The 27,142-nt window shown below is 36.9% G+C and overlaps 1 protein-coding gene across 1 annotated transcript; it reads right to left on the reverse strand.

Annotated features, from left to right (window-relative positions):
* Positions 1 to 1,968: 1,968 nt before the first annotated feature.
* NEIL3 (nei like DNA glycosylase 3) lies at positions 1,969 to 23,163 on the reverse strand. The gene is made up of 10 exons (XM_054295862.1): positions 23,065 to 23,163; positions 19,766 to 19,881; positions 17,671 to 17,805; positions 16,181 to 16,394; positions 15,040 to 15,114; positions 12,374 to 12,540; positions 9,188 to 9,357; positions 6,495 to 6,897; positions 4,474 to 4,648; positions 1,969 to 3,631 (listed from the first exon to the last, which is right to left on the reverse strand). Exons 1-10 carry the CDS (start codon positions 23,161 to 23,163, stop codon positions 3,455 to 3,457), a joined length of 1,731 nt encoding a protein of 576 aa, XP_054151837.1. The 3' UTR covers positions 1,969 to 3,454.
* Between the last annotated feature and the right edge of the window lie 3,979 nt (positions 23,164 to 27,142).

The following is a 27,142-nucleotide window of genomic DNA, read 5'->3' on the forward strand; positions in this document are numbered from 1 at the left end:
CACTAATGATCAGCATTCATACAGATATTAAGGAAGGCATCCTCTGTGTCTTTGAAAGACCCTTTCTGTCTTCTAGCTAAATGACTCTTCTGTAAGTTTCCATTCCAAAAAAACAAGTGAGAACTAGCACCTTTTTATGTAGGAAGGTGGATGCAGAATACATGTATAATTGTCAAGGTCTGTAATCACAGTTGTGACATAGTCCTGTCCCAAAACTTGAGTGCCTATTTTTAGTGTAAGTTTAGTTGGCCTCAATGAATTAATACTACTGTAGAATAGAATACTAATGTATTCTATTAATTTATTTGCTGAATTTGTACTGACATCAAATGGCACTGCCTGATTTTAACAAGTACTTGGTTACAAAACTTTTAAATAAGGGTTTAAAGGCATGAAACCAGGCATAAAAATCTGTTGATTCTAAACTGAATGGCACGAATTGGAAAATAAAAATTAATTTCAGTCTGAAGGGTATACTCTGCCTAAACTTACTTAAACTGTAACAGTAATGAAAGTGCTGCTAATAAAGCAGAAACTGGTTATGGCATATGGCATTAGTATTTTCCAAGTTTAAAATTTTTACTCCACAACTTGTGTGACCTTGATTTGATCCTCTAAAACCTGTTTTGTATAGTATCTCAGCTGAGTTCAGGGGCTTATTGAGGTTAGTTCTGTGGTATATAAAATGTGTTTTCAGCTTAAAGGTGAAAGACAGGTTTCTGTTATGAGTCATGTTATCACTGTGTAGTGTTAATGTCTAAAAGTTGTACACAAGAGTACTTAGAAGTCAGCTTTACTGGAGGTCTCCTTTTTATTACAGAACTGTCCTCAGCACCTCATTTTAAAAATCGTCCAGTCAAAGGAGCTTATGTGAGCTTGTCATTCCTAAAAGCCAGTGCTGTAGGCTGTTAGGTAATAATCCCATTTCTCTTGGTTGTGTTTGGGTAAAGGCCAAAGTAACAAAACTGTGTCAGAACCATAAGGCCTTTAGAAAGGGCTGTATTTTTCTAAAAGCTTTACATTTCTTTTCTAAAAGATTTACATTTGCTTTCATTAGGAATAGAAATTACAGAAAATCTTTGTGAAAAATAGCTCCCTCTTTTAACTTAGGTCTTGTTATTCTTTTTAGCCTTCACAGTTCACTGTGTGCTACACAAGCCATTAAAATGTGTAAGCCAGATAGAAACCTGAAAGAAGTGTGTTCCATCACTTGCACTGTGATAGATGAATCAATGTGAAAAAATAAAAACACATTTGTAAACTATTAGAATAAAAGCCAAAAATCAGGACTTTTATCTGGTTTTGCACCCTTGGTTGCAGTTTCTTTTTGAAAGGTCGAGTGGGGATCTATTCCAAGATAAGTTTTGTTGCCAGCTTTTTTGGTCAAAACTTGTTATAACCAGCTATCAGCCAGACCTTGTTAAACAAGCTACAAAGTGCCATCTTCTCCAAGGAGAAAAAAAAAAGAATTTAAAAAGCAGTGTTGGCAAAAGCAGTAAGGTTTGCAGAGGCATCTAATGAATTAGAATTCACTGTCTTTTGTTTAGTTTCCTATTTTCTTTAAGTGTAAACATGTGAGATTCCTTCATTTCTTGTTCACTGTGATAAGCTCAGGGTGTCCTTGCCCTTTGATTTCCCTGTCTGCTGTTCCTCACCTTGTGACATTACAGAACTAGCATATATAGCAAAATTAGGCTGCTACAAATATGCCATATACAACATATTCAAGAAATACAAGAACAGAAAAAGTGATTGCCATAGTGAATAAATGCACTTAATTCTTTAAAATTTGTACGCATTTTATTTAAACAGATATTCACTTCTCTTTTCGCTATTAAGCTAAAAAATATGTAAGAGCCCAACTGTTATTTCCCATGCGTTAAAGTTTGAAAAATTCATTTAACTTCCAGCTTCAGAGAAATCTTAACATTCATAGAAGGCAAGTAATCAGAAATGGTTGTATTTCTTTTTTATTTTTCAACTTTAACTGAACTGGTGAAGATTAATCCCTGTGCCAGACATCCAAAAGCATGTACAATTTAAAAATAATCACACACTTTATCACCATAATGAATTGTACAAATACAAGTGAGGAACCGGTCAGATTGAAATTTTAAAGATTTAGATGTATAAGCACAAGCTAGCAGCAGCATATCATTGCAACAAGAATCATCACAGAAAGAGATGGCAATGGAAAAATAAGTCCTCACATGTGAAGTAGCTTGTTTTGTTCTCAGGTGGAGTTCCGTACCTCATGAAAGAGACATATTATTTGGAAAGAGGCCATTGACCAACAAAGATTATAGTTTCTACAATCTGATTAAAAAAGATTTTCTTCATGTAAAGAAAGTTTTGAAAGATTTCAAAGGTATCAAACGCTACTGAAAAGAGGAAGAAAAAAAGCCTCTGAATTTGTGCTGCTTAGGAAAAGAATTAAGCAGTTTCCTTTGCATCATGGAATGGAAGATTTACAATGTTCTCAAGAAAAGTTATACAATGTTCTCAAGAAAAGCAAGTAGTCCTCCATAAAACAAAATACCACAAGTGTTTGCACAGACCAAAGAACCATTTGCAAGGTACCTCATCTCACATATTTTGTTGGGAAGCAACACTATTTCCCATTATTTTCAATTAAAACTGGTTGCAATTGAATGATGTATAAAGCTGAATGGTGTATGACCATTTCATTAGTCTCATTTTCCTTGCTATCTACAGTACACTTTCTAAAGATCTGAAGAATTCTGTTTCTGATTTGATAGCTTACCATATTCTATTTACCCCTTCAGCAAATAATGGTAAAACCAGCAAACAAACTGAGTTCTAGCTATCCTCGAGGTAAGATTTTATTATCTACTATATATGGATTGGGGGAAAAATATTCAGTAGCAACTAGAAGAAAACATAAGACATGGATTTAGAATATATAATTTAGAAAACCAAAGAGTCATGTTATTTGTTTTAGGGAAGTTTTTTGTCATGTTTCCAAATCTAAGCAAGGTCAATCAACTGTTGTAATGTTTGAATTGTACAGTTCATTGCTGTTTCATCTTATGCTCTGAGAAAGCACAGACTGGCATTTAATAAAGTATATTCTTTTTATTTCATTTTGTTAAATACATGTTTACACTTAAGAAAATTTAAAACAATACATCAAAATTTAAAGCAATTTAAGACAATACATGTAAAAAGGAAGCAGTGCAATTTTTTATTAGAAATACAATAGTATATGACACTATGTTGCAAGCTAAATGTTTATTTCATAATTGTAAGCTGCATACAAGCAGTGTTTAATTTTTATAGGACTATGTAAAATTACTCTTTCTAGATCTGTTCTTTACATTGGAGCTTTTTTACTAGTTAACGAGTGAACAGGGAAAAAGAAGAAAACAGAAATTACTACAAATGTTACAGGCACTTAAGACATCCTGAAGAGCAGGTAACTGTAACATGAGCATCATGGAAGAATCTGCATACCTGGCCCATTTTTTGCCCATTGGAAGAAGCCACACTGTTTTTCCTTCCCAAGAGGGCACACAAAGAAGTTCTTTCCATTATTGGGACCGATCTTCAACACAGTCTTCATAACACATCGCTTGCCATGGTTACAAAATGGAAAATCCAAGTCAGCCCACTGCCAAAGAAACAGGTATCAGGCACATGTGATGGCTATGAATTCCTTATTTTAAAATGGACAACAGAAAAAGACCTACAGGGGATGCCATAGAAGAAATTCTTCCTAGTACTTAAATTAGTTTTATCACTTTTGTGAACACTTTTTAGATTTTTCTTTAACATCAACTGCAACTGCAAGCACTTTGACTGGTGTAAATTGAAATTATGTTAGCACATATTTTTTTTTTCAAATTTAGGCATTACTTTCTTGAGTCCATCTGTTAACTACCTGATAGTCATGACTGCCAGATCACTTTTCAGGTCAAACTCTTTTAAGACATCTACATCTGTAGCAAGGAGCAGAGGCTACCAACTGCAGCTAGGAAGGTCATGTTAGGTATTAATGCAGCAGTGGGAGGGTTTGCCCAGGCAGATTACAGAATCATCATCCTAAGAGGCTGTCAGGATTTTGGCTAGCCAGAAACATGGCTGGAAATTAAATCTGTTTTAGATCTGAAGAGTTTGTTATAGTCCTTTCAGGAAGAAGCTGATCTGAACAACTTTTACAAGTTCCCTCGAACCAGTATTTTTCTTATGCATCTGTTTCACATCACTTGGAAGTAGATTAAGAGCATTTGCACAAGCAGGTGCCATCTCAACACTAAGAGAAGTAACTAAAACTGTTAAGTTCAATAGCTATTACTATGCTCTTAGTTTCAAATCAGTGTGCAACAGTATTTATGTCAAACTTTAAATGGAATATATCTGCTGTCCATGATTAACAAGTCACTGGGCCAAGGAGGCTGCAGAAACAAGCACTGATTATAAAAACAAAAACAGGTCCTGAAGTCTTATACATACTTGGAAGTATTCACACCGAGTTTCCCTGGAGAGAGGGCAGCAGTAAAACTGCCTTCCCTTGTTTTCTCCATCCTTTCTCACAACTCTGAGGCTGCAGAGACGGTTGTGTTTACTGCAGCGAGGATGCCCCATGCTCAACATACGAGTAGCATCTGTCACATTAGTTTGAGGTGTGCTGTAATGACAGGTGACAAAATGACTTCTGTGTAATTTAAAAGGGACTAGCAGTCAAAGAATTCTCCTGCCATGACAATAGCTCACCCAGTGTACTTTTGCACACAGTGACAGACAAAGGACTCGCTTCTCTAATGCACCCTATTGTGTGCGCCTTTAAATCTGAGTGACTGCGAGTTGTGAATAGACACGACTGTGTGCTGCCCTTGAGGTACTATACCAGTTTTCCCCACCATGTCCTAAATTATTTTGAAGTACTCAAATTCATGTATGAAACAAAATAAATATTAGTACTGATGTTATACTGCCCAACTCAAATTCTGGTATGTTCTAAAACATTCTGGTCTCAGTGGGAAAAACACTAATACCACTAATTACTCCAGTCTGAAGACATTTGTATGCTTCACAGAAAAGACTCCCACCCTCTTTACTGAAAAGTTACAGTAATGCTCCAAATCACATTTGGACAAGAAATAATCCAGATGATGGGAGGAAATAGAATTCTCTGAATGGGATAAAGTTTCCTTCTTCCTCATGATTGAGACAATTTCTGACTATCTAAAATACACAAGGTTTCATTTAAAAATAGTGACATGAAAAAGATTAATGCTCTGAAATGTATCTTTCCAATATATTTATAGAGCAGAAAAGCAGAAATGGAACCTTAATGAAAGAAGAAAATATTAATTCATTCTGGTCAAGTTATCAGCTTAGGAATTTTATGTTGTCTTCTATGTCTGGAAGATTGCAGTCCTGCAGACACCAGCAGTTTTATTCCAACACCTCATTAAAACACAAGAAGATAAAAATAACCAACAGATTTTTTGTTGGTTTTGGTTGTTTAAGAAAATGCTATAAAAAAAGCATTTCAGTTGATGACTTGCCACAACAACCTGTTGTCATGATTGATACTATCTCATTTCTTGTTTACAGTCCTCTGTATTCACAATTATCCTGCCTACAGCCTCAGTTCCTCAGTCTGTACTGAAAGTGTGAGGAGGAATTGTATTCGTTCTGTCTAGCCTGGCTAGTCAGCGAGATCGGTGCTTCAACAATGTAAGAAGTAATTTCTGTATTTCAGAACAGACACATGACGAAGAATTTTGTAACAAATCATCAATATTTCACATTCAGCCTGCATAATTTACCATTGTATGTGACATCTACCTTGCACTCCCATTACTGTTGTTACTATCTGCCCAACTTTTCTGTGACAGCCCCCATAGACTCTCACATTTCTCTTAACTAGGCGATGGATGTGTCTGAACAGGGCTCTGTAAATAAACGTATGGGTAGAGCATTGAAGTGGGTATATACAGAATGAGGAGGGAAGTTAAGAGTAAAAACAGTGATGGGAAGCTCATCAAGGTAACTGCACAGATCTTCCTCTCACGGAAGAATGCTGAAACCTGGCAGTTGACAAATGACTTCAATTAGAATACATTCATCCAGATAGCTTCCTTTTGTAATCTTTCACATTGATTTTAAGATCTCTCTAAGCAGATAGCAACTACAGTGCTAAGATCAGACAACTCCTGAGGTAGAAATGTGCTTGACCTATTAAAACTAGACTGGCCTATTCAATGGGAATAGCTGAACTATGAACAGCTGTTTAGCTTACAGCAGTACTGGCTGGATGCCAAAATCAGGACTTTTCTAATGACAGCCTAGGTAATTCAGGGCTTTTGAAATCTGAATCAAATTATAGTTAGCCTAGAATAAGTTACCTCTGGCAGAAATCCAAAGACAACACTGTCTGTGCCAAACAGCACAGTATTCAATTAATATTTAAGGATAAAGTTGGTTTATGGGATTATAAAGACTTGCTTTCATTTGAGAATACATACCTGATTGCTGTATTAGATGGGTGAACCAAAGGCACATGGTCAGTTTTCTGTTTCTTCTGTATGTGTTTGTAAGAGACAGGCTGCTGACAGGAGGACGAAGCCAGGGCAGCTACGTTTGGTGAGCAATCCTTGTCTGGGCTTCCCTCTGACTGGCAGGCATTGCTTTGGATCTGTTCACAATTGCTTTTTGGAAAAACACACTGAGAATGTCCACCAGATACCTGGATATCATTTCTCAGAACAGTTTTGTTACCAAGATCTGTTAATACAAGAGTTGTGGTTCCAAATGCAGTTTTCCTATTGATCTTTATTTCTGTGCTTGGTTTTCTGAAATCATTACAAGGGTACTTCATTAAGTTTGTGTTAAAGGCTGCAGAATCTTCAGAACTCTCCATCTTTGGAACTAAGGAAAAAAGTTTTTAGTTATAATCCATCTGCATGGAATGCTACATTATATTTCTGATCTGTATTCATAAATTGTCACTGGAGAATGAAAGAGTAAATTTACAGAACCATCTCAAAACCTGTCACAAATTAGATAAGAGTAAAAAAAATTTCTTACAATAAAAAAATCATGCACTCTTAGAGTCATGTAAAACATGTGTTTCAAGACAGCATTACTATTGCTTGAGTAGAATCAATTAACAGTACTATGTAAATTAAAGCTATCAGACACTTAACCATAAAAAAATTAATTTGGCCCAAACACAAAGATTAAAGCATTTAAAATTTTCAAAATAACTTTTGATAACCTCAGTAATGGGAGACCTAAGACTATAGTACATCCAAGCAGCAATGCATTATCCATTTTTTAAGTATTACCTTACTATTAACACAAAAATTAATATTAAGATTTTGCAGTTTCTAGTGATTTCAGAGTTCCCATCCTTTCCAAACTTTGTGTTAATCCAAACTTACTGACTGTAAGAGGCTTTTCAGAAGAAAGCAGTCCAGACATTTGCTTTGTGATATAAACAACAGTTTCTTCACAGAATCAGAGGCCCTCCTAGTGGGCAATAATAATTTCAAAAGAATAGGAATAATTTTTTTTAATGCCAATTTAATACATAAGGAGACCGCAGGTAATCCCCTTCCTGAGAAAAGGGTGAAAAACCTAATGGCATCCAATGTGCAATCTTTTTAGGTAGCTGTGAAACCACAGTGTTCCAGGAGAGAGTCCTTCCTTTTCTACTATATCCAGTGTGTTCCATACAACAAAGAGGGAATTAAGCAGAACATGGGTAGATGAGACATACACTCTCTCCAAAGGCATTCTCACTCAGAAACAAAATAAGAATCTCTACATTTGACTTGGAACATTACTTGTTTCCAGGCACCTTCCATTTTGCCCCTACTGCACAGTCAGACATATTGGTTTCATTCAGACTTTTTAAGACAGACTAGTATTGGCTTAGCCTCCTACTGAGCAAAGGAGCATGGAAATTGCAATGTAATGGTAAATAATTATCTGTCTTCAGACTGAATTATTTTGGCTGTAGGGCCAGCAGCTAATTTTACAGACCAAGTATCCTGTCCTCAAAAATTCTAACTTTTCTGCTGACAGTAGGTAACTTTAGAAACAACATAAAAAAAGCAAACATTGAAGCAAGTGAGAAGGGAAAGACTCCTAAGGATTAAAAAAAAGAGAGGTAAGCAAACCTATTTTGAAAAAAAAATTCAAATATCGCTCCTATCCAAAAAAAAAGTCATATTAAAAAAAAATAAAGATTTCCCAACAGTATTCCATCGAGTCTAAGACAGCTTCAAATTCCACACCCGATTTCAGTAACTGCATATAACTAAACAAGTAAAACTCAGAAGTACAGGAGATGGAACAAGTTTTGTTTCAAAGCTTAAAGTAAAGCATTTGTGCACATGGCATAATATATTATAAAGGCCAGGTGACAATATTAATTCCAGGATAAATGTTAGTTGGTAAATCCTGTTCTGTGAACAGATTAAAATTTTCAGGTTTCTGGTGCTGATTTGGCAGAAGAATTATGCAAGATTAGCCTGTGTTGCCAACAACTGTCATGTAAGGCACAAAGACATACTTTTATTGATTCCCGACCTGAGAAAATGAACTATAGCTAGTGCCAAATAAAGGTTTTCCACACATCACTCCAGTCATAAAATGATTAAGCAATGAAGCAATATTTCATGTAGATAGCAGCATTAAAAGCTCCAACAAGAGACAAACAACAAATTGAGGTAAGAAGTTCAGAATCATTTTTACTCCGAACTTGAAGGGAAAAAAGTAGCCCCAGAGAAACCTGGCATCCTTTTAGAAAAGGGTACTAAAATATATTGCTTTTGTTCACATGAAAGAATGACAGGTAATTTTCTGACCTTTGATGATTTCTAATTCAGACTTACACTGCAAACTTTGAAGGATTTTACAGAGAGTTGAAAGAATTGAGATTTTTCTCACTCCTTGCCCGAGTAAAAACAAAGGGTCACTGAACACACTGATCTACAGAATCCCTCCTGTACACCAGGTTGGAAGATGACATTTACAGGGTTTAAGACAAGACAGTTTCCATATTGTCTGTATAAGATTTCCTCAAAATCTGACTTCAAGTTAGCTAGTTATATATATATGATTCACAATGAGACACTTCTACATAAAAACTACACTGAAATCATAGACCTCCCCTCTTTCCCAATACAGCTGCCAGACAACCCTTCACTACCTTCAGGTCTTGGAGTCAAACAGGCATCGCAGATTTCAGCAGAAGGCTTGTTTATTAGGGTGCAGCACATACACGTCCACTCCTCTTCAGATTTGCGAGCTACATGTTCATTAGAACATGACCCCCTGCCATATGCCCAGCCAATTAGGCTGCTTCTAGCTGGCAGTTTGCTGTGAAACAAAAGAGTGATGTTAGTGTTTTGTGACGTTCCCCCTACAAATTGCCTTACACCACTCTGTGCAGGGAGGCATGGGCTAGAGAACAAGCAGGATGCAGTGTTAAGCCTCCTATCAGAGCTTGGACAGCATGTCAGTGTTCAAATTTGATTTTTCTTTTCTTTACCTCAAGGCCAAATCTTTCCAGATGCTGCAGAAGTAAAACAAATAAAAATATTTAAACAAGAAATTGACAGAAAGTTAATTATCAACTGGTGTACTCTCCAGGACAATGCCTGTCTCTCAGATTCCCTACCATTTCCATGTACTGCAGCAAAAAGCTTGGTGAGAAAGGGAGATTGTTTTAGGGCTTTTCCCCCCATCTCTTGTACACAAGACTTGCTAACAAATGCATTACTGGATGAAGAACTGCTTAGAAGATGAACTGCAGAAATCACACAGTCCAGCAAATAAATTTTTTTTGTTCTCATTTAAATGCTACACATAAGTCCACATTGTTACCATAACAGCTGAAAGCTTTAAAAGTCAGAATGTCTCTTGTGTGTCACCATTTGCTGGAAAGCCTTTTAAATGTAGGAACCTGTTCAGAATTAAGGAGCCTAGCTGGGACTTGTGAGACAAAGCTACTCCAGACACCACTAAAGATTTAGTTGTATTTATTTTCCTGTAAATTATAACATCCTATGTTGATAGACTGATTTAGATCATACTTACTCCTTTACAGCTTCCTGTTATGAGGGGCTGCTCTTGTCATAGTATCCAATCACTGACAGCATATTAATTGTAGCTTGAATTTACCTGTTCAGTAAGTTATGTTTGTATGCTTTTAAGTGCTGTATTATCCAACTAATGGTTGATAAGTTGTCAAGCGTATATATTTTTATATAGTTTTTGTGGAATTGTGGACTTTTCAGAGACTTTTATTAATCCTAAGAATTTAAGCACTTCAGTCAACAATGCAAATGCTGTAGGTGGGCAGTGTAGTGACACTCCCTTGACTCATCACTTTTTCCATAATGATCACTTAAGAGGCTAGAGCTCTAAGATAACCACTAAAGATATCCACTACCTACCGTATCTTCCACAAAAGGAAAACTAAGGAGGATAATGAGAACTGCTGACATTCCAGAGTCTGTGCTGTTAAGAGGTAAAACAGACATTACAGCATTCACCAAAATACTGTGGCTAGCAAACAAAACAGCCAAACTGTAAGTGTTAAAATGGGTATTTTCACATTAGATCAATTGTTCTACTCAGTTATCAAAAAATGCATTACTAGACTGAATATATTCAGTGTATCATGTGTGGGAATTTGATTCCATGTTGTTACCCTGGGTCATCTATCCTGTCATTATAACTCCCACACCCTCTCCCAGTTTATGAAATATGTGGGGAAAGGTTATTTTTTAAATTCAAGGTACATTTGAATTTGATGGGCTAAGTTTATAATGGGTATTTTCTAATTTTTTTTTCAGTTGAGCAGAATCCTAAGCTAGTTGACTTGACCCCAAAACCACTGGGTTGAATTCTACAGTTTATTATCTGTAGCAAGTCAGTCTAATCACATTGGCCCCTTCCAGTCTTTAAATGTGAAAAGCCTGGAATGGCAAATAAATTACTTGAGCTATACATAATTTTATATAGTAACAGTTACTTAAAATTGAAAAGAGAGCAGTAGAAAACAAAGAACTGACCATTAGGATAAGGACAAGACAAGAAAACATCTTTTTATTTTATAGCTACCACTACCATATTTTTCACTTAAATACAGCACTCTTTAATTGTTTATTTAAAAGTACAACAACAAAATGCTAAATCACTACTTGTTCTAGAAAACAGAAAGATTTTTTTCCTGACACTGTTTTCTAGTTATCTGACTCAACAGAAGAATGCTGTCTTCCTACATTTTTGCAAAATATTTCTCATTATTACTTTCTGAAAATACAGCGAATTTGGGTTATCAGATTGTGAAATATTTATCTTCCATGCTGGAATTTTCGATATTTGATCTGTACCCAAAGGCATCTTTTTAAGCTTTAAGCAAAATCCCTTCAGACATCTGAGTCTTGAAAGAAGCTTGGAGGTAGGAGAGGCGTTTTTGTGTTCTGTAAATCTTATCTAAAACATATATATATATATATATATACACACACACACCCCCACACAGTAATGAGGCAAAGCCACAAAGTGAAACAGCATCTTGTATTAGACTGACAGAGAATATAAAGGCAGAATTCTGAAGCCTCAGATGAAAATTTTCAAGAATAACAGATGCCTAAGTCTGAATAAGGTATTTTTGTAACTTTTACCTTTTGACCCTTTGTGATATCAAATGCACTTTCTGCTTTCCTGAAATAAAAGGAGGAAAGCTGCTGCTAGCACAATTTATGTGGAAGCAAAAGTGCCTCTGTAGCACACCTATAGCAAAAGCTTTCAAAATCCTATAAGGAAGAAAAAGTACTAAGCCCCTAAAATATTTGCTGCACTCTGAATTTACTGAAGTTTTGGTTATCCTCAGTATAATTCCATATCCAGAAGAAAATTGCACAGATGCACAGCTATCTAGATATGCCAGGAGTGATGGGGCTATCCTGCAAAAAGATAGAGAAATTCCTACTTCATTATATTCAACTCAGTTGTATGGAAACATCCATGCCCTTTACATTGATAACACCAAGAACAAAGGGTAACTTTTCTGGTGACTTAGTTTCAGTGAATAAATCTGAGTACTCTGAATTGTTTCATAATTCCTACATTTGATTACAGTGACAGCTGTTTCATAATAGATGACACCTTTGAAAAGAATAGTAGCAAAGAATCGAAGCTTCTAACCATTTTTAAATACCAATAGGCAATTTTTTTTCTTCTTGCAATATGTTCTGGTTTTGTCTGACATAGTTAATTTAGTTATAAAATGCACACAGATCCATTCTGTTTCAAAGGGGGTGTCCTTTTACTGTAACAGCACTTTGAGGTGCTTAAAAAGGTCACCATGATGCTACCATCATACCTGAGACTGAGGAGCTGGGGATCTGCCTTTTGACACCGGGAGCAGAAGTAAGTCATCCTGCCATGCTCTCCCAGACGGCACACGGTGATGCTGCCCCTGCACTCCCGGCAGGCTGAGCGCCTGTACACCCTGTAGTGTTGGTACAGCGGGGACCCCGCTCTGCGGCACTGCAACAGAACGTGGGCAAAGTCCGTGTTAGAGACTCAGCATCAATTTCACATGAGTCTGAAAATAAAAAACACTACATAAATTGTCAACTCAATGGCTAGATGAAGTTACTTAAGGGAGACACTAATAAATGCTATCCCCATATTTCACATTATTTTATGTAAAGAATTGACAAGTCAGGTATAACAGTGTCTGTAATTCTCCACATACTGAAATAAAACTCAGAAAAAAAAAGCATGCTAGCAAGGTGAGAGCAAATACATGCTAGGAACTTTGAGTTCAGCTGGACCAGCTAGCTCTGAATCAGCACCAGTTGCCTTTGACCTGACACCTGCAGGAGTCTTCTTGAAGAGCTGATCAATCAATCAGAACTCCAACCAATGCAGCATAGAAAACAAAACAAACATAAACCACAAAACAAACACCGCCTTCTCTCACCCGCAAAGACCCAAAAACTCAGCACAGCTCAGATGCAATGCTACAATCTGGGTTCATAAGCCTTCCCAAAACCTAAAGAAGTGTGCAATGCAGAAATATTCCCAAGATTCTCTAAATGTTGGGTAGTGCCCAGTAAAGTTGCTCAGCTATATCTTGGCCCTGGCCATGCCAAACAACTTGAAAAGCCACCTGGCACTATGGTGAGCTCCCCAGAGTCTGGCAGAAAGCCATACTAAATTAAGTACAGTACAAGCCCAAGGGCAGTGACTTGAAAAGCCTCCAGACAGCTGGCAGGCACATTTTATGAGACAATTCCCAAAACACCCATGAAGTCAGCATAGACACACTACAGCTAAAAGCAGCGAAAAAAAAAATTCCAAACAAGAAGAGCTCAGTAGAGATGCAGCCAACTCTGCAGAGCCACCCAAGTTTCTGCCCTACAATTGCAAATCCTTGGGCTCAGCTCAAATGACACCTCAGCTGGCCAAGTAACACCAGCACAGCTCTGGCAGAGTTCACTAGTTGTAGCTCCAAAGTGTATGAAAACCCTTGGAGTTTTCCCAAAACACAGGTGTCTTTGAGCACAGTGCATTTGCTTCTACTGTGCTCTTATTCATCAGTCTTGCTGAAAGAGAATTCTTGTGCCAGCGCAAACTAGTAATTCAATCAGAAGAAATTGCTAATATATATTTGCATGAATATTCACAGCTGCCTCCTCAAGGTTTTCAGTCAGTTTCTTATGAGTAGCTTTTTTCCCATCCAGTTATGCAAAAAACAAACGAAAGCAGCTTTTGTTTACACAGAAAGCAGTTTGTGTAAAAATCCAGCTTTTTACACAAACAGGATTCTTCACCTTTGCATCTGCAATGATACAGTATGATGACTGCAAACAATCTATAACAGTCTATTAAAAAAATTCAAGCACTATCCCTCATAAACATATTTTCATTATGTCTCTAACATGAAAGGAGAGGTTAGCCCTCTTAAAATACTTGACTGGTGAGTACTTGCTAAGTGTGGACTACAGAAGTTTTCAAATTGGCTGAACAGAAAGTATAACCTGTTTATTATCAGCCCAAAAGCCTTTAAATTTCTGAGTATTAGATTTGTTGCAGAACTACAAGGTGTCTCTTTACTGGCAGACTTCATTATGAATTTCAGAGAAATGAAAATATTTCCCTACAAACAAACCAAAGTACTCTTTAGTGGATGGGGGAAAGTAGATATTCAAGCAGACTATTAAACAAATTAAAGTTTTAGCCTTTATGATTTTAGGCATGTTAGGTGCCCTCACCCAAGAAAAAAATTCTTTTTGGCACAGCTAGCTCCTTGCCTTTCATGAACATCAAGAGAAAAAGACAAAATTGTCACTACTCCTTATCTTTTTTTTTTTTTTGTTTGCAGCTTAAAGAAACAAAACATAGAAGAATTAAGTCAAATTTTCTCTTTTTCTAAGGTGGAAAGTTAAAGAGCACTATGAATTATGGAGTTTATACAGGAAGAAATTAAGTCCTACTGAAGTTATAGCAGTAAGGAGAAACTGTAATTTATTTCAGTTTATCAACCAAATCCATTATTTGAGTTAGGGAAAAAAAGGTTGTTAGAAGTTGCAAACTATTTAGCCAAATAAATTTAATTGCTATTTCAAGTTTTATATAAGAAGCCACATCAACTACCTTCATACTTCCCTGGGACAATGTCTAGTTCCCAGTTTGAGGAGTAATCTTTGTTACCTTACATGTAACTCTGTGCTTAGCCTACATCAATTCTGACATGTTCACACTGGCATAACCAGCACATGCACAGAAAGACTGAACTGGCCTTCAGGCTGCATCTGTGAAAGTCCTTTGGGCCAAATTGTGCATATTTTGACAGTCACGACTCTCCCTACCTTTCCATCATCTGACAATTCACAATTATTAAAGAGCACACAAACCAACATTCCTATTCATGGAAACACTTGCTTTGTTGCATCTTTATACTGTTTTCACCAGATGATCACACACAGCTAACATGCCAGAGTAGTATTTTGGAAGTTCTCCAGGAACATGTGCCAGTACCTTATAAAAAAGCAGGGTAAAATCACGTGTCATTTTCACCAAGTGACGTATATGCTCATCTGTCAGTTGGCAAACCTGTAAGAAGGACAAGAATGAGTTTTAGAATATTACAATGCTAAGGGACAATGGCAAAAAGAAGACCTATGGGTAAGTGCACTTTGAACACTGATGTGGAGCTGCTTTTCTCCGTTTTGTGATAATTCCCTGAGTCCATATTATATGTATCCTCTCAATAACACAGTACACGTTTACATTCTATAATACAAAAACTCATGGCTTGCATACCAAACAATGTATGCAACCATGCAAAACATGTGCTAGAAAATTCAGTTGTCTTGCCCTGTACTGACCAAAGAGTTCATGATCACGTGAATAACAGAGTTAGTAAGTCTCACATCCCTCCTAATTTCCTCATGAAAATAATATGACCTATCATCAGAGCTCTTTCCTCTCAGACATATTCAGGAAAAATACACGAGTCAAAGGCATCACAATGAGAGAGACATATCAACCAAATTTATTTTTCTTAAGAACTCAAAATTTTAAATCACACTTTTTTTCCTCTGCCATATCACAGATAAAATTAAAAACCAGATGGATCCTATGAACAATTTTCGAAATACTGTGTTTAAAAAACTTCAGTTACGAATCTTCTCCAGTTTCCATTTACATCCTCTGTTTTATATAATATCTTCTCACCCAAAGTTTGAAAACATGCTTGAGGATCTTAAAACAGAAAAAGTATGATAAACAATGGTAGAAAAAACAACTGATGCCAGCTAGCAGGATAAGAAGTGGAAGAAGCAGCTGCAAAAATTATCAGCTCTACCACCTAAACTATTTTGGGTAGTAAATCAACAAAAAAACCTGAGCACTTTTCACTTTCCCTTATTTATGGACTATCAGTTTAATGGCAGCATAACAGGATGCCAGACTTAAAATATGAAAGCTCATCAACTCCAACGAGTGCCGTGACAAAAACCTCTTGTTATAATGAAAGAACATTAATTTAGTGTCCAAGAATACCTTAAGAAATTACAGATGACAAAACAAAGGTAAGAAGATAGCAAAATATTAAATAAACATGTATTTAAATTCTTAATATTTTGGTGTCCTTAACCATCTTGAGACATTCACTCACCTTAAGAGCTGGATGAAGACCACTATCAAACAGTGCTTCATTCTTTATGATATTTCCCACTCCAGGTAGTACTGATTGATCCAATAACACATCACACAACATACGGGTCTTCTGCTGCTTAATCTCCTGTTCTGCTCTTGAGAAGCTAAACTTTGGAGAACAGACATCCAGACTTTCCATCATCCTCACTTTCTGTTCACACTCAGCTGCATTTCTGGAAGAGAAAAATACACTGATTAATTTTTATTTTAAATATATTCTAATATTGCAGTGTGGTTTTAAAAACAACACGACAAATTAGAACATTAAATGCAGATAACAGAAACCATGAAAATACCAGTGACAAGAAGTGGCACAGAAATTCCATTAAACACCTCTTCCAAAAACAGGTCAATGATAACATGCATGGAACATGCATCTAGTCCAATCTCATTTTGTTCCTAGTACCTTGAAAAACATTTGCCAGCTCCTTGCTTTAAAACTACTTCCAAGATGGAAAGCCCATGTGTTTGGACTCTCAACCATACCCAACTGTATGGTTATAGGGTCCACTAGCTACAACATGACATTTACATGTGTGTGTATATATATGTGTGTAAAATCAATTTATATATTGTATTTCAAAGAATCACAGAATATTCTGAGTTGGAAAGATCCCACAAGGATCATGAGGTCCAGCTCCTAAGTGAATGGACCAAATGGGGATCAAACCCTCAATCCTGGCATTATTAGCACCATGCTTTAATCAACTGAGAGAATTATAATTATGTAATAGATGTAGTAGTAGGTTATTAACAGTAGTTACACAATTTAGAAAAATATATATTCATATTTTAAGATATGTATTATTAGGTTAACCATATTTATTTGAAAAAAATACCATACAAGAAGCCTTGGCTTACATGAGATTTTGTGTTTTTTAATTTTACATACATTTATATATGTTGCATGAATTTACATGCCCATTTCCATTCAAGAGCCTCAATCACTAAAATCATGCTTGGTGGTGTTTTTTTTTAAGCAACGTGAAGTACAGTGCTAATGGGCATAAACATCTGCTTAATGTAAATTAGAGCAATTATAAGAATTTGCTTCCATAAAGAAAAAAATAAAAACCCAACCTTGGGAGCATAAAAACTTGAAACCAGTAATCGTGACAGGTTGTTTGTTACTCTTCTTAAGAAGTGAGATTTGGATAGAAATTAACAGAGCAATGGGTTTCAGCATACAGATCTAAGGATAGAATTAAATCCAACTTTCATTCCCAGTCTCAGCACTACCTAATGACACTATGGCATAGAACTACTTTAACTGTATGTAAGCTCTGATACCAAAGTAACAAACTCCAATTACCATACCAACAAATATGATATGTTTATGATATGAAAGATTTTTCTTGATAGACTCCAACAATCTGTACATTATTTTTTCATTTACCTTAAAAGATAGTTATAAAAAGAAATAAACTGTTTCATTAGTTTCTGCTTTACCTATACTCTACTGTCACATCCCAAAAACAAACAGTATCCTCCATAAGCTGTATCTCCAAAACTGGTTCTGCTCCATTTCTTTCTTTGCTTCCATCAGGATTAATGTGCATGGAACCATTCATACCAAAGTGAATCCTTGGAAAGAAAGAGTTTTTATAGGTATTTTAACTTTGCTATCGTTTCCAAGCACTACACCAGTCTATTTTTAGAGCTGTGAACCTTTCCAAACCAATTCAGTTTGCATGTACATTAATTCTAGTCATTACCAGTAACACAGCAACAAACTTAGCTTACAGAATGCTCAATTCCCAAAAAAGAAAGAATGCTCCCCAAGTAAAAATCCCTCCAAAACACAGCTGGTTTTATGTAGTCTTCATAATTCATTACACAGAAGTCAAACCTGATCATTAAGAAGCACCATTTCTGGTGCACTTAGAATTTTTTTCACTTGACATGCTGATCTTCCAACACAGACTCATAAACTTTCAGGAAGGCTGAAAGAAATGAGGCCACTTGACCAGAAAATTTTCTGTTAAATCAGGCAGAAGTCACCTGGTATGAAAAGAAAGAATTTAGTCCCCATATTCCCACCACTGTTATCACATTGCAGCTAAATCCAGTAACACCATAAACAACATAATTAGTATTTGCCATATGTTGTTTTCTGCTTTTCTTTGCCTACAACCACGGCAAAACCTGCAAGTCAATTAAAAATTAATAAAATAAATAAACTGAAAAATGCACAGATGGCAAAGTACAAGAACAGACCCTTTCAAGCATTCATTCTACAGATTAGTAATGCTTTAAGAGGTCTTAAGTTTTATAAAATATTCTACGAGGAGCTATGCTTGAGCAAAGGACAAGCCTGACTATTATCTCACACATTTTATTTATTACAATTTCACCTGGTACAATCAAGACCTAAAAACCATAAGACAGCAGGAATGCCTATACACTGTATACCAGAAAAAGTAGATTATTTTGTAGTTACAAGAAGATTTAACAGACTAAACTACATAAATGACCAAAGAAATGCAATATCAGGTCTCTGTTTCCAGTAAGGCCAGCTTTCCTACATTCCAGGAAGGACAGGCATTTTAAATATTTGCAGATGGGCTAGACTCATGTCATTAAGCCTATTCTTAAAGTTACTGTTTAAAACATGAAAAAAGTAATGCTATGAGTTACTTAAAAACCTGTGTCTTTCCAAAACTCTTCTTACAAGTCAGATCAGGTGATATAGTTGTTTCAATCACTTTTATCTTCAAAAGCCATTTTCAATTCTCAAGTGCCATGAGTAGTACTGCACAGGCTTAACTAGCCAAATTTATTTTTAAACCTAGACAAATTTACTTTTAAACCAAACTCTTGCATCTTGCTTACAAATGGTGACGCATTAAATGCTTCCAGAAAATTATTTTTCCTTCAGTTTTATAGCTGATGGTTTCATTTCCTAAGCTCTATACTGTTTGAAAGAAACTTTAACAATCACAACTATTAGCTATTCTAGCGCCTTCTCAGTTCGTGACTAGAAAAAGAAAAGAATCATCACTACACGTTTACATTTAAAAGCATTAAGACATTTATAAAATTTTGTTCTAAAGTGTTTCATTACCTTTGATGTCCTGAAAAAGGGCAAAATGTAAATCTTCTTTTTAATTACAAACAGAAAAGGCATGCTTATCAAGCCTAGGAAATGCTATTCAATGAGAACTAGTAGTAAGGAGTCGATGATTTCTAGTTTTAAAGTAAAAGGGTGAAACTTTAGAATTATTTCGTGCTACACAATATTGCAGGGATCTGAATGCACTGCATGTATTATAACTATTTTGACTCCACAAAATGCAACTTCCTGTTTGAAAGAAAGCATGTCAATAAATAACTGTCCTTTCAAGATACCTTTACATGGAATCTTGGAGTAAAGTATTATATTATCTGAACATGTGATTTTATCTAGTATGCCTGTACTGCAGAGAGGCTGATGAGAAGTTTCTCTCTAAAACTTTCAATTCTCTGAGAGTGCCATTAGCAAGATCAAGATGACCTCTGCAAATATATTCAGTCTGAATGCATAGGAAGCCTTTTTCTCACTTACCTCAAAGCTTTCTGATCAAAATACATAAAAAGTTCTTTTCCCAATGTCTCCACACCCCTGTAAACATGTCCAACAAGGAAATCATGACCAGAGATGTTCTCTTTACTTGCAGCAGTCTGAAAAATGAGTATATACACAAAGATTAAGGAGAATTTATACTGCTTAGATTCTAGCACCAGTACACATTCACCAAGCAGCTGTACTGATTTTCCAGCTTGGACAGCATTAACTATTTTCTCCTTAAGTATTCTAGCAAAAACAATGGGACTATTAACCCACGAAGCAGTCACTATTGCTAATGCTATCATAACTTACCTCAATTTTTTTCCTAACTGAAACAATACATCTTTTTTATCAGGGAATTTTATGCCTTTTCCTTCGAGTCATGAATTTATAATAAGAGTTTCAGACTGGTGCAAAACGAACAGGTAGTTTGAATATTAAAAACATGTCAGTGTCAATTCTGCCATTTGCAGATCTATATCCTTCTTCAAATGTTAATAACAGGCTTTCAGTATTTTGCACAGTGCATTGTGTGCTGCATAGTGTATTGTGTGCTACAGAAAAGCCTCCACTGAGCCCACAGAGATACCTCTCTCCTCCTGCTAGTTTCAAGTCTAATCTCAGAAGCAGATGAGCAGCAGGTAGGACACGACTAGAGCAGAAGATAAATGTGAGATTGAAGCAGTCATATTTTCTTCCATAGCACATGAAAATACATTGAATTTACAAGGGATGTCAACAGGTTATCTGATCCAAACACCTGGTCAAAGCAGAATACACTTAGGACAGAGAGCCCAGGGCCATGTCCAGTCAGATTCAGAGCAGCTCCAGAGATGGACACTCCTATCTCTTTGGGCCCTTGTTCCATGGCTTGACTATTGTTGTGGTGGAAAATTCCTCCTAATACTGAATGAGAACTCCTGTTGTCTCCTGCATCTGCTGCTTCTCACCCACTGTGCAAGTCCCTACAGGAGCCTAGCTCTGTCTCCTCCATATCCTCCTTACAGCTACCTGAGGAGAGCAAGAAAACCCCAGTTCTGTCATCATCTCCTTGAGCACCATGTGCTTCACCCTGCTAATCATACCAGAGGACTCACTCCAGTCTATTATTATCTTGTTATTACTACGGAGTTGCAAACTCAGGTGCAGCCTTGCAATTGCTCCTCAGAGGTAAGCATCACCCTCCTCAACCTGCAGAGCCCCACATGGGGATGTCCCTCTTCTTGGAATGTGGAAGTGACATGGACTCAGCTTCTATGGGACCCTAGAGCCCTTTTTTGATGCAGAGCCACTTCCCATCTGGGCAGCAGCCAGGACTGTGCTGTTCCATGACAGGGATTCTGCAGGTTTTCCAAATGCTGAACTTGACTTTCTACCAGCCCTTTTTCTCAGCCTGTGAAGGTCTCTCTGACCAGCACCCCAAGGTCCCTTCTGACCCTGCTGAAACCTGCAGACTCACTGCCCTCACAGCCCTGACTGCAAGGCAGATAGATACATCAGTGCTTCAATTGCAGCACTCCATTTCAATGCAAATATGTATGAAAGCAACTCTGGCAAATCAGCCAGGCTTCTGCTAGTTAGTGACATTTCAGAGCTACTCTCTATGCAATCTCCCACTATATTATTACCTTGAAATGATATACATTTAGAGAGTTTTATGGTTATTATTCTGTCAAGTAGGAAAATAAAAACATTTCTTGCATAACACTTACTTTGTCTGTTATCAAAATAAGAAGAAAGCAAAATTTTGCTCCCATGTAAGCAGTTCATGCTTTCCAATAAAAGTACTGGAGTCTGTTGCTGTGCAACAACGTTTATTTAACTTTAATCCACTCAGGGTTGTTTAAAATAAACCAGAATAGGAAATGACTGAGATGGAAAACTAACTTGTGTTTTCAAATATTTGAAGTTAAATTCATACCTCTTTGGTATCAGGGAAACCCTTACAGTCATCATAGTACAAACTCTCCTAAACAGTGTAATCTTCAGCAGCGGCCAAGGCTTTAGCCACGGTCAGCAGCCTCTGTGAAATCTAGAAAGTCCAAGACCCTTAGCTTGGTCATTTTCCAATGAATAGAGGCTGCCCTGAGGTGACTTTTACTGCACAAAGTAATAATAACGAATCTATTTGAGGGAGTGAGATTTCTTTTTGAAACCTTAGGAGCATAATTCCTTACTTCAACAATCTGTCCTGAAAGATATTAACCTATAGACTAGTCTCAAGACATATCTTAGACAGACGTATTTTCAACCATCCTTTCCTAAATTGTTTCACTGAAGTACTATCTTACTGTGCCTTAATCACAAACTCCTACAATGCTTTATCCACACTAAAAGTGGGTAAAAATTCCCCAACTTTCTGCCTGGCAGAATCCAATATATTTACTTGCAACAAAAGCAACACACAGCCTTTTAAAGATGAGCAAAATGAGGCATGGAAAAAAGATACCTGTAATCAAAACCAGAGGACGGTACCTACACACTTATCAGCCAAGTGATTTCTCCATCTGCTACAAGGTCTCACAAGTCCCAGCAGCTTTATACTAGCGAACTATTTTATGCTGTCAATGAAAGGTTGCAAACCAGATGTCACACTCTTTATTTTAATATTTGGTCTAATTAAAATTGCTTAAAAAAACGAATATAGAAACCGCCTTTCTGCAGGCCAATGTGTAACTTTCTTATGTTTCACATAAATTAGAATTATAGCATGGTCTGGTTTAGAAGGGACCTTAAAGAGCATCTAGGACATGCCTACACTGAAGAGATTATGAAGAAGGAAGATTAGCAATAATTTCCCTTGTGTTTTCTCGAGCAACATGGTATTTTGACGTTTATCCTAAGTGAACTCAGCGATGCTAAAAGCTTTCCCTCATTCCTTCTCAAATCTCCTGTTTCTACAGCTTCAGAATCGTCTTCACACATCTGACTGCGGCAATTGGAATATTATGGTGCTGACAGGAATATTTCACAGCTTCAAGGAAGAATTCAGTATTCGCGGATGACAGCCACCATCACCCACGGGGCACGGCAGGCACCAACCACCCCGCCCGGAGCTCCGTCCGCCAGCGCTGGCACCCCGGCGGCTCCTGCCCGCTCGCTCGCTCTCACCCACACCCGGTGGCATTTACCACCGCGGACACCCACGAGCAAAGGCGCTAGGCCCCGCTGCCCGGGGCAGCTGCCCCGCCCTGTCCCGGCGGCCGGGCCGGCAGCGCCGCTCCCCAGCCCTGTCCCTGTCTCTGTCCCTGTCCCCTCACCGCTCCCCCGCCCTGTCCGTGTCCCTGTGCCCTCACCGCGCCGCCGCCGCCCCGCGCGGCCCGCACGCGCTGTCCCCGGCGCAGGCGCGCCCGCAGGCGCTCGGCGCAGAGCGCGCAGCCCGGGCCCTCTACCATGGCCGCGATGGCCGCCGCCGCCGCTGCCGCCTTTCGAACGTCCCGCTCGCCTGAGGGCGGTGCGGCCCGCCAGGCACCGCCCCGCTGTTTCCTGTTTGTTTCCTTCCGAATGGCAGCTCCCGCTGTTTGTGCAATCGTCGCTGGCTCCTTGTCGCTCCCTGGTGTTGTCTAAAACACGCGCAAGTGGATCTTCCCCCAAGACTTAATCCACAATCAGAAATTAATTTCGGCTTTTAAAAATCGGTATTGAATAGGCTTCTGCAGTCATTCCATGTTTACAAAAGTAAAATTCTCCTTTGCCCATCAAGTTTGAAGTACGAACAGGCACATTAAACTCTACGAACTCTAAGAAAATTGGGGGAGTTTGTATTGCAAGGTAGAACTTTGGACAGCATTTCCCAAAGCCCAGCTCGTGAGGCAATACTCACACTGGTTAAAAACATTCAATATTATTTCTTACATACACAGCCTGTATCCACTCTTCTATCTGGGTTAAATCAAAAAGTGTTTTTCTTAAAATAACTTTTTTTTTTTTTTTAACATGGAGGGAAGTGGATAAATCAGGCTAAATGATATTTGTTGAAATAAAATATATTTCACGGTTTTGGCTGTAGTTATGGTGTGCTGCCCTTCTTGCAAATGCCTTTTTTTTTTTTCTCAGTAGCGTCTTTGCTGTGATCTTTTAAAATCAAGAAAGTAAGGCATTTTTTAGTCAGAGAATTAAGCTCACGAGTCAGAAATTGGCAATGTTAAAAATGACATGCAAAAGTGATTTTTTCTGCTGCTCTAGAATTCTGCCTTAGTGTTCTTTCAAGCAATTAGAAATTGATACGTAACTCAGGTTTCTATATTAATATTTAAAGTACCTTAAAAGCACAGACAATATTTACTCTTACTTGGCAGTCAAATATAATGTTTTTCATAATAAGGGATTTGATTTCATAGCTGGATATTTTTCAGTCAATGGCTTCTGCAGTGTGCTACAGCAGATCGGGTTTTCAATTCCACATTTAATTCTGCAGATTAATCAGAAGTTCCAATAGTAACCATTAATTAGGTTCTCTAGCCATTTTTCACTTATGTACATGAATTTTAACCAGAAATTCTGCATTAACTCACCTTTTGCATGCACTTTTATTCCACTAAAAGCTCACTTGCAGGTATGCACAATCTGTGGCTGGTGAGATTCATATTAAAGTGTTTGGTGGTGACAAACACTTGAGAATTTCTTTGCCATAATAAAAACATTTAATAATATGTTTGAAACAAAGGGAAGAGAGGTAATAACACTGTAATATACCAGTCTGACTGTTCTGTATTCTGTGGCAAATGACCAGTGCTGAACTTTAAATCAGGATAGTTTATAGGTAAAAGTACCTAAATGACAACAGCTGAACGAAGAACAATTGTTAGACAATATTATTGCTGATATAATTTCTTAGTGATCTAATAGTGTAGCCAAGTGAGGAATATACAGCTGTTTGTGTTTTACAGCATTCCAAAGGGAATAGTCTTAGCTGCTTTTGTGAAAGTATTTCCTTGAGTCAGGAAATCTCTGTTGCTGCCATTCAGTTTCAGCAATGAAGTTACCAGCTACAAGGCAAGTTTTAAATATAAAAAAATAAAGGCTTCATTAAATTTTTTCTAGAGTTCTGTATTAGAATTTAATATTTCTTGGCAGGTAATTCTATTAATAGTTATTCACATCTTATTTTGTTTTTGAAAAATCCAATGTCCACAAGAATCTCTCCCACAGGTAATTAAATGCGCAAATTACAAGCAAGCAAATAAATCTCACTCAAGTATCAGTTTAACATTTGACTACTTTTTCTACTTCCTGACTGCCTTTGCATCAACAAAATCAGTCTGTTCTACTGTATAGTAGAACAGCAGTAACACAAATTATCTGCAGTGAAAGGCAAAATCTCTTTTTAAAACAAAAATTGAGTAAATCTACATATGCTCATAAATTTGACCTATGTTCTTGGAGCTCTTTGCACAGCTGCCTCTGTTATTTTTCCCAATGGGGTTTGCAGGCATCGTTTCTTGGTTTATTTGTGTATTTGCATATTTACCACCAGATAATAGCATACAACAGAACAGTGTGCTCAACATTGGACACCCACATTTTGGTATATTAATGCAGTTGTGATCTCATTAGAAAAAAAAATAAACACAGAGAAGTGCATCTCTTTCTACAACTTCAGGTTTCCCAGAAATATAAAAAGAATACTAATTTTTTTTAATTTGGGTTTCCAGAATTTATATAGAAGCCCTAATTCTCTACCTTGTTGTCCCAGTTGATGTAACAGAACATTTGGCATAAAATTGATTTGGCTAATTGGTGCTAGTAGAGCAACTGCTAAAACTTTCTAGTTTATGCATATTTTCTCCCTTGAATTAATATTTTAATCTTAGAACATTGGTGCTCAGTTTCAATACCTAAGTTAAATTTGCAATTAGTAGAGCTTTGAAAGTGGTATTGGCAAGTAATATTATCATATGGCAAATATAGATCAATTTAAATAAAGGCCAACTTAAGTATCATTTTAGATCAAATAGTAAAATTACATTTATCTGAAGGCTACACAAGAGAACAGAAATATGCAGAGTACAAGCACACTCTTCAAATCCAGCAGTATGAAGAACATCAGCACTGAGATCCTTGCTAAAGCATAGGGGTTTTTTTCTACTAGCAGGGTGAAGTATACACTGAACTACAAAAATGTTCCCTTTATGGTGACAAAATCTTGGATAAGAATTAATAATCAGTGATGACTGATCCATTTCATGCTTGCTTAGAGAGTTAATGTGAACAGTTAAGCACACTCAAAATTGCTCATCATGTAATCCCAATGAAATCCTTCCTAAATCTTGTAAAAACATTTCCAAATCCTTCAAAATTAATTCTCTTAATGCAATTAATCCAAATAGTTGCACTGTCCAGGGAATGTGTTCTGGTTATAAATTCCTGGTCTGCCAGTGATTTTTGAGGGTCATGCATAGTTGATACAAACACATAATCAAATTATTTTTTGTCAGTTATCTGAAAATAAATAATGCCATGATTGTTTGGATTCTTTTATTAGTAGAGAAGTCTTACTTTCCTTTACAAAAAAAACCCTATACTATTGTAGCTTTGTTTTTACAGCTGCAGTTATTGTAAAGAAAAAGATCAAGGAGGTTCTTTGGGAACTGCAGTGAAGTATCAATATAAAATTATTAACCAAATTGTGAATAACAGCTTTAGTCCTAGACTTTCTTGCATTTATTTCATTGTAATCATACTAAAATGCTACAATGTATATACCATTTTCACTGAACATGGGAGTATGTGTTCAAAATGGAGCAATTAATGGAGAAATGGTTTGGAAATAAACGGGATAGTTGAGACTTAGTAGTTCTGTCCGAATTTCTACCTACTGAAAACTGGTCACAGATAAGCATATTCTTTGAGCTCCAACTCATCTACTAAAGAAGAAAGAAAGATACTTTTAGAGGTATATATTGTACCTGAAATTTCCAGAGAGGACATGCTTTCGAATTAGACAGAGGGTGCAAAAAAACCCTAAACTACTTAATTATGTGTGCAATTATATTGTTTTAAATAACTATTTTTCAATATTGTCACAATATTATCAGAATTTCCCTGGGTAGTAATTAAGAATATGACAGGTTCACCTGTCAATGACTTGTTGCCTGTGAACAAGACACCACTCTTTTAGAAACTATAGTTTTTTATCTCTATAGCAATCCTTGATTTCCCTAGAGATAAAAAATGCATCACTCTTGAAAATCTGGGCTAGTTTGACATGCTAGTTTTCAGCAGAGTAATTTTGCCATTTTCAGTCAGGAATTAGATATGGATTGCTTTCAAGCACCAAAGATCATACTTCTTTCCAAAGATATCTTCTTACTGTATTAATTTCTTGGACTTTGCTTGGGGGGGCAGGGGAGCAGAAATAATCTCTCTTAAATT

This window comes from Melozone crissalis, unplaced genomic scaffold, assembly GCF_028551555.1.
Source record: "Melozone crissalis strain CALT ecotype California unplaced genomic scaffold, PUWL_Pcris_2 ptg000006l_1, whole genome shotgun sequence".
Lineage (NCBI taxonomy): Eukaryota > Metazoa > Chordata > Aves > Passeriformes > Passerellidae > Melozone > Melozone crissalis.

What these genes read in the sequence shown, in the direction of transcription:
- NEIL3 (XM_054295862.1), bottom strand. Translation starts at nt 23,163, where the DNA reads ATGGTAGAGGGCCCGGGCTGCGCGCTCTGCGCCGAGCGCCTGCGGGCG. An exon ending in GTCTTCATCCAGCTCTTAAG is followed by an intron (nt 15,115 to 16,180) that starts GTGAGTGAATGT and finishes TCCTTCTTACAG; the next exon opens with GTTTGCCAACTGACAGATGA. An exon ending in CTCGGTGTGAATACTTCCAA is followed by an intron (nt 3,632 to 4,473) that starts GTATGTATAAGA and finishes TTTCTTTGGCAG; the next exon opens with TGGGCTGACTTGGATTTTCC.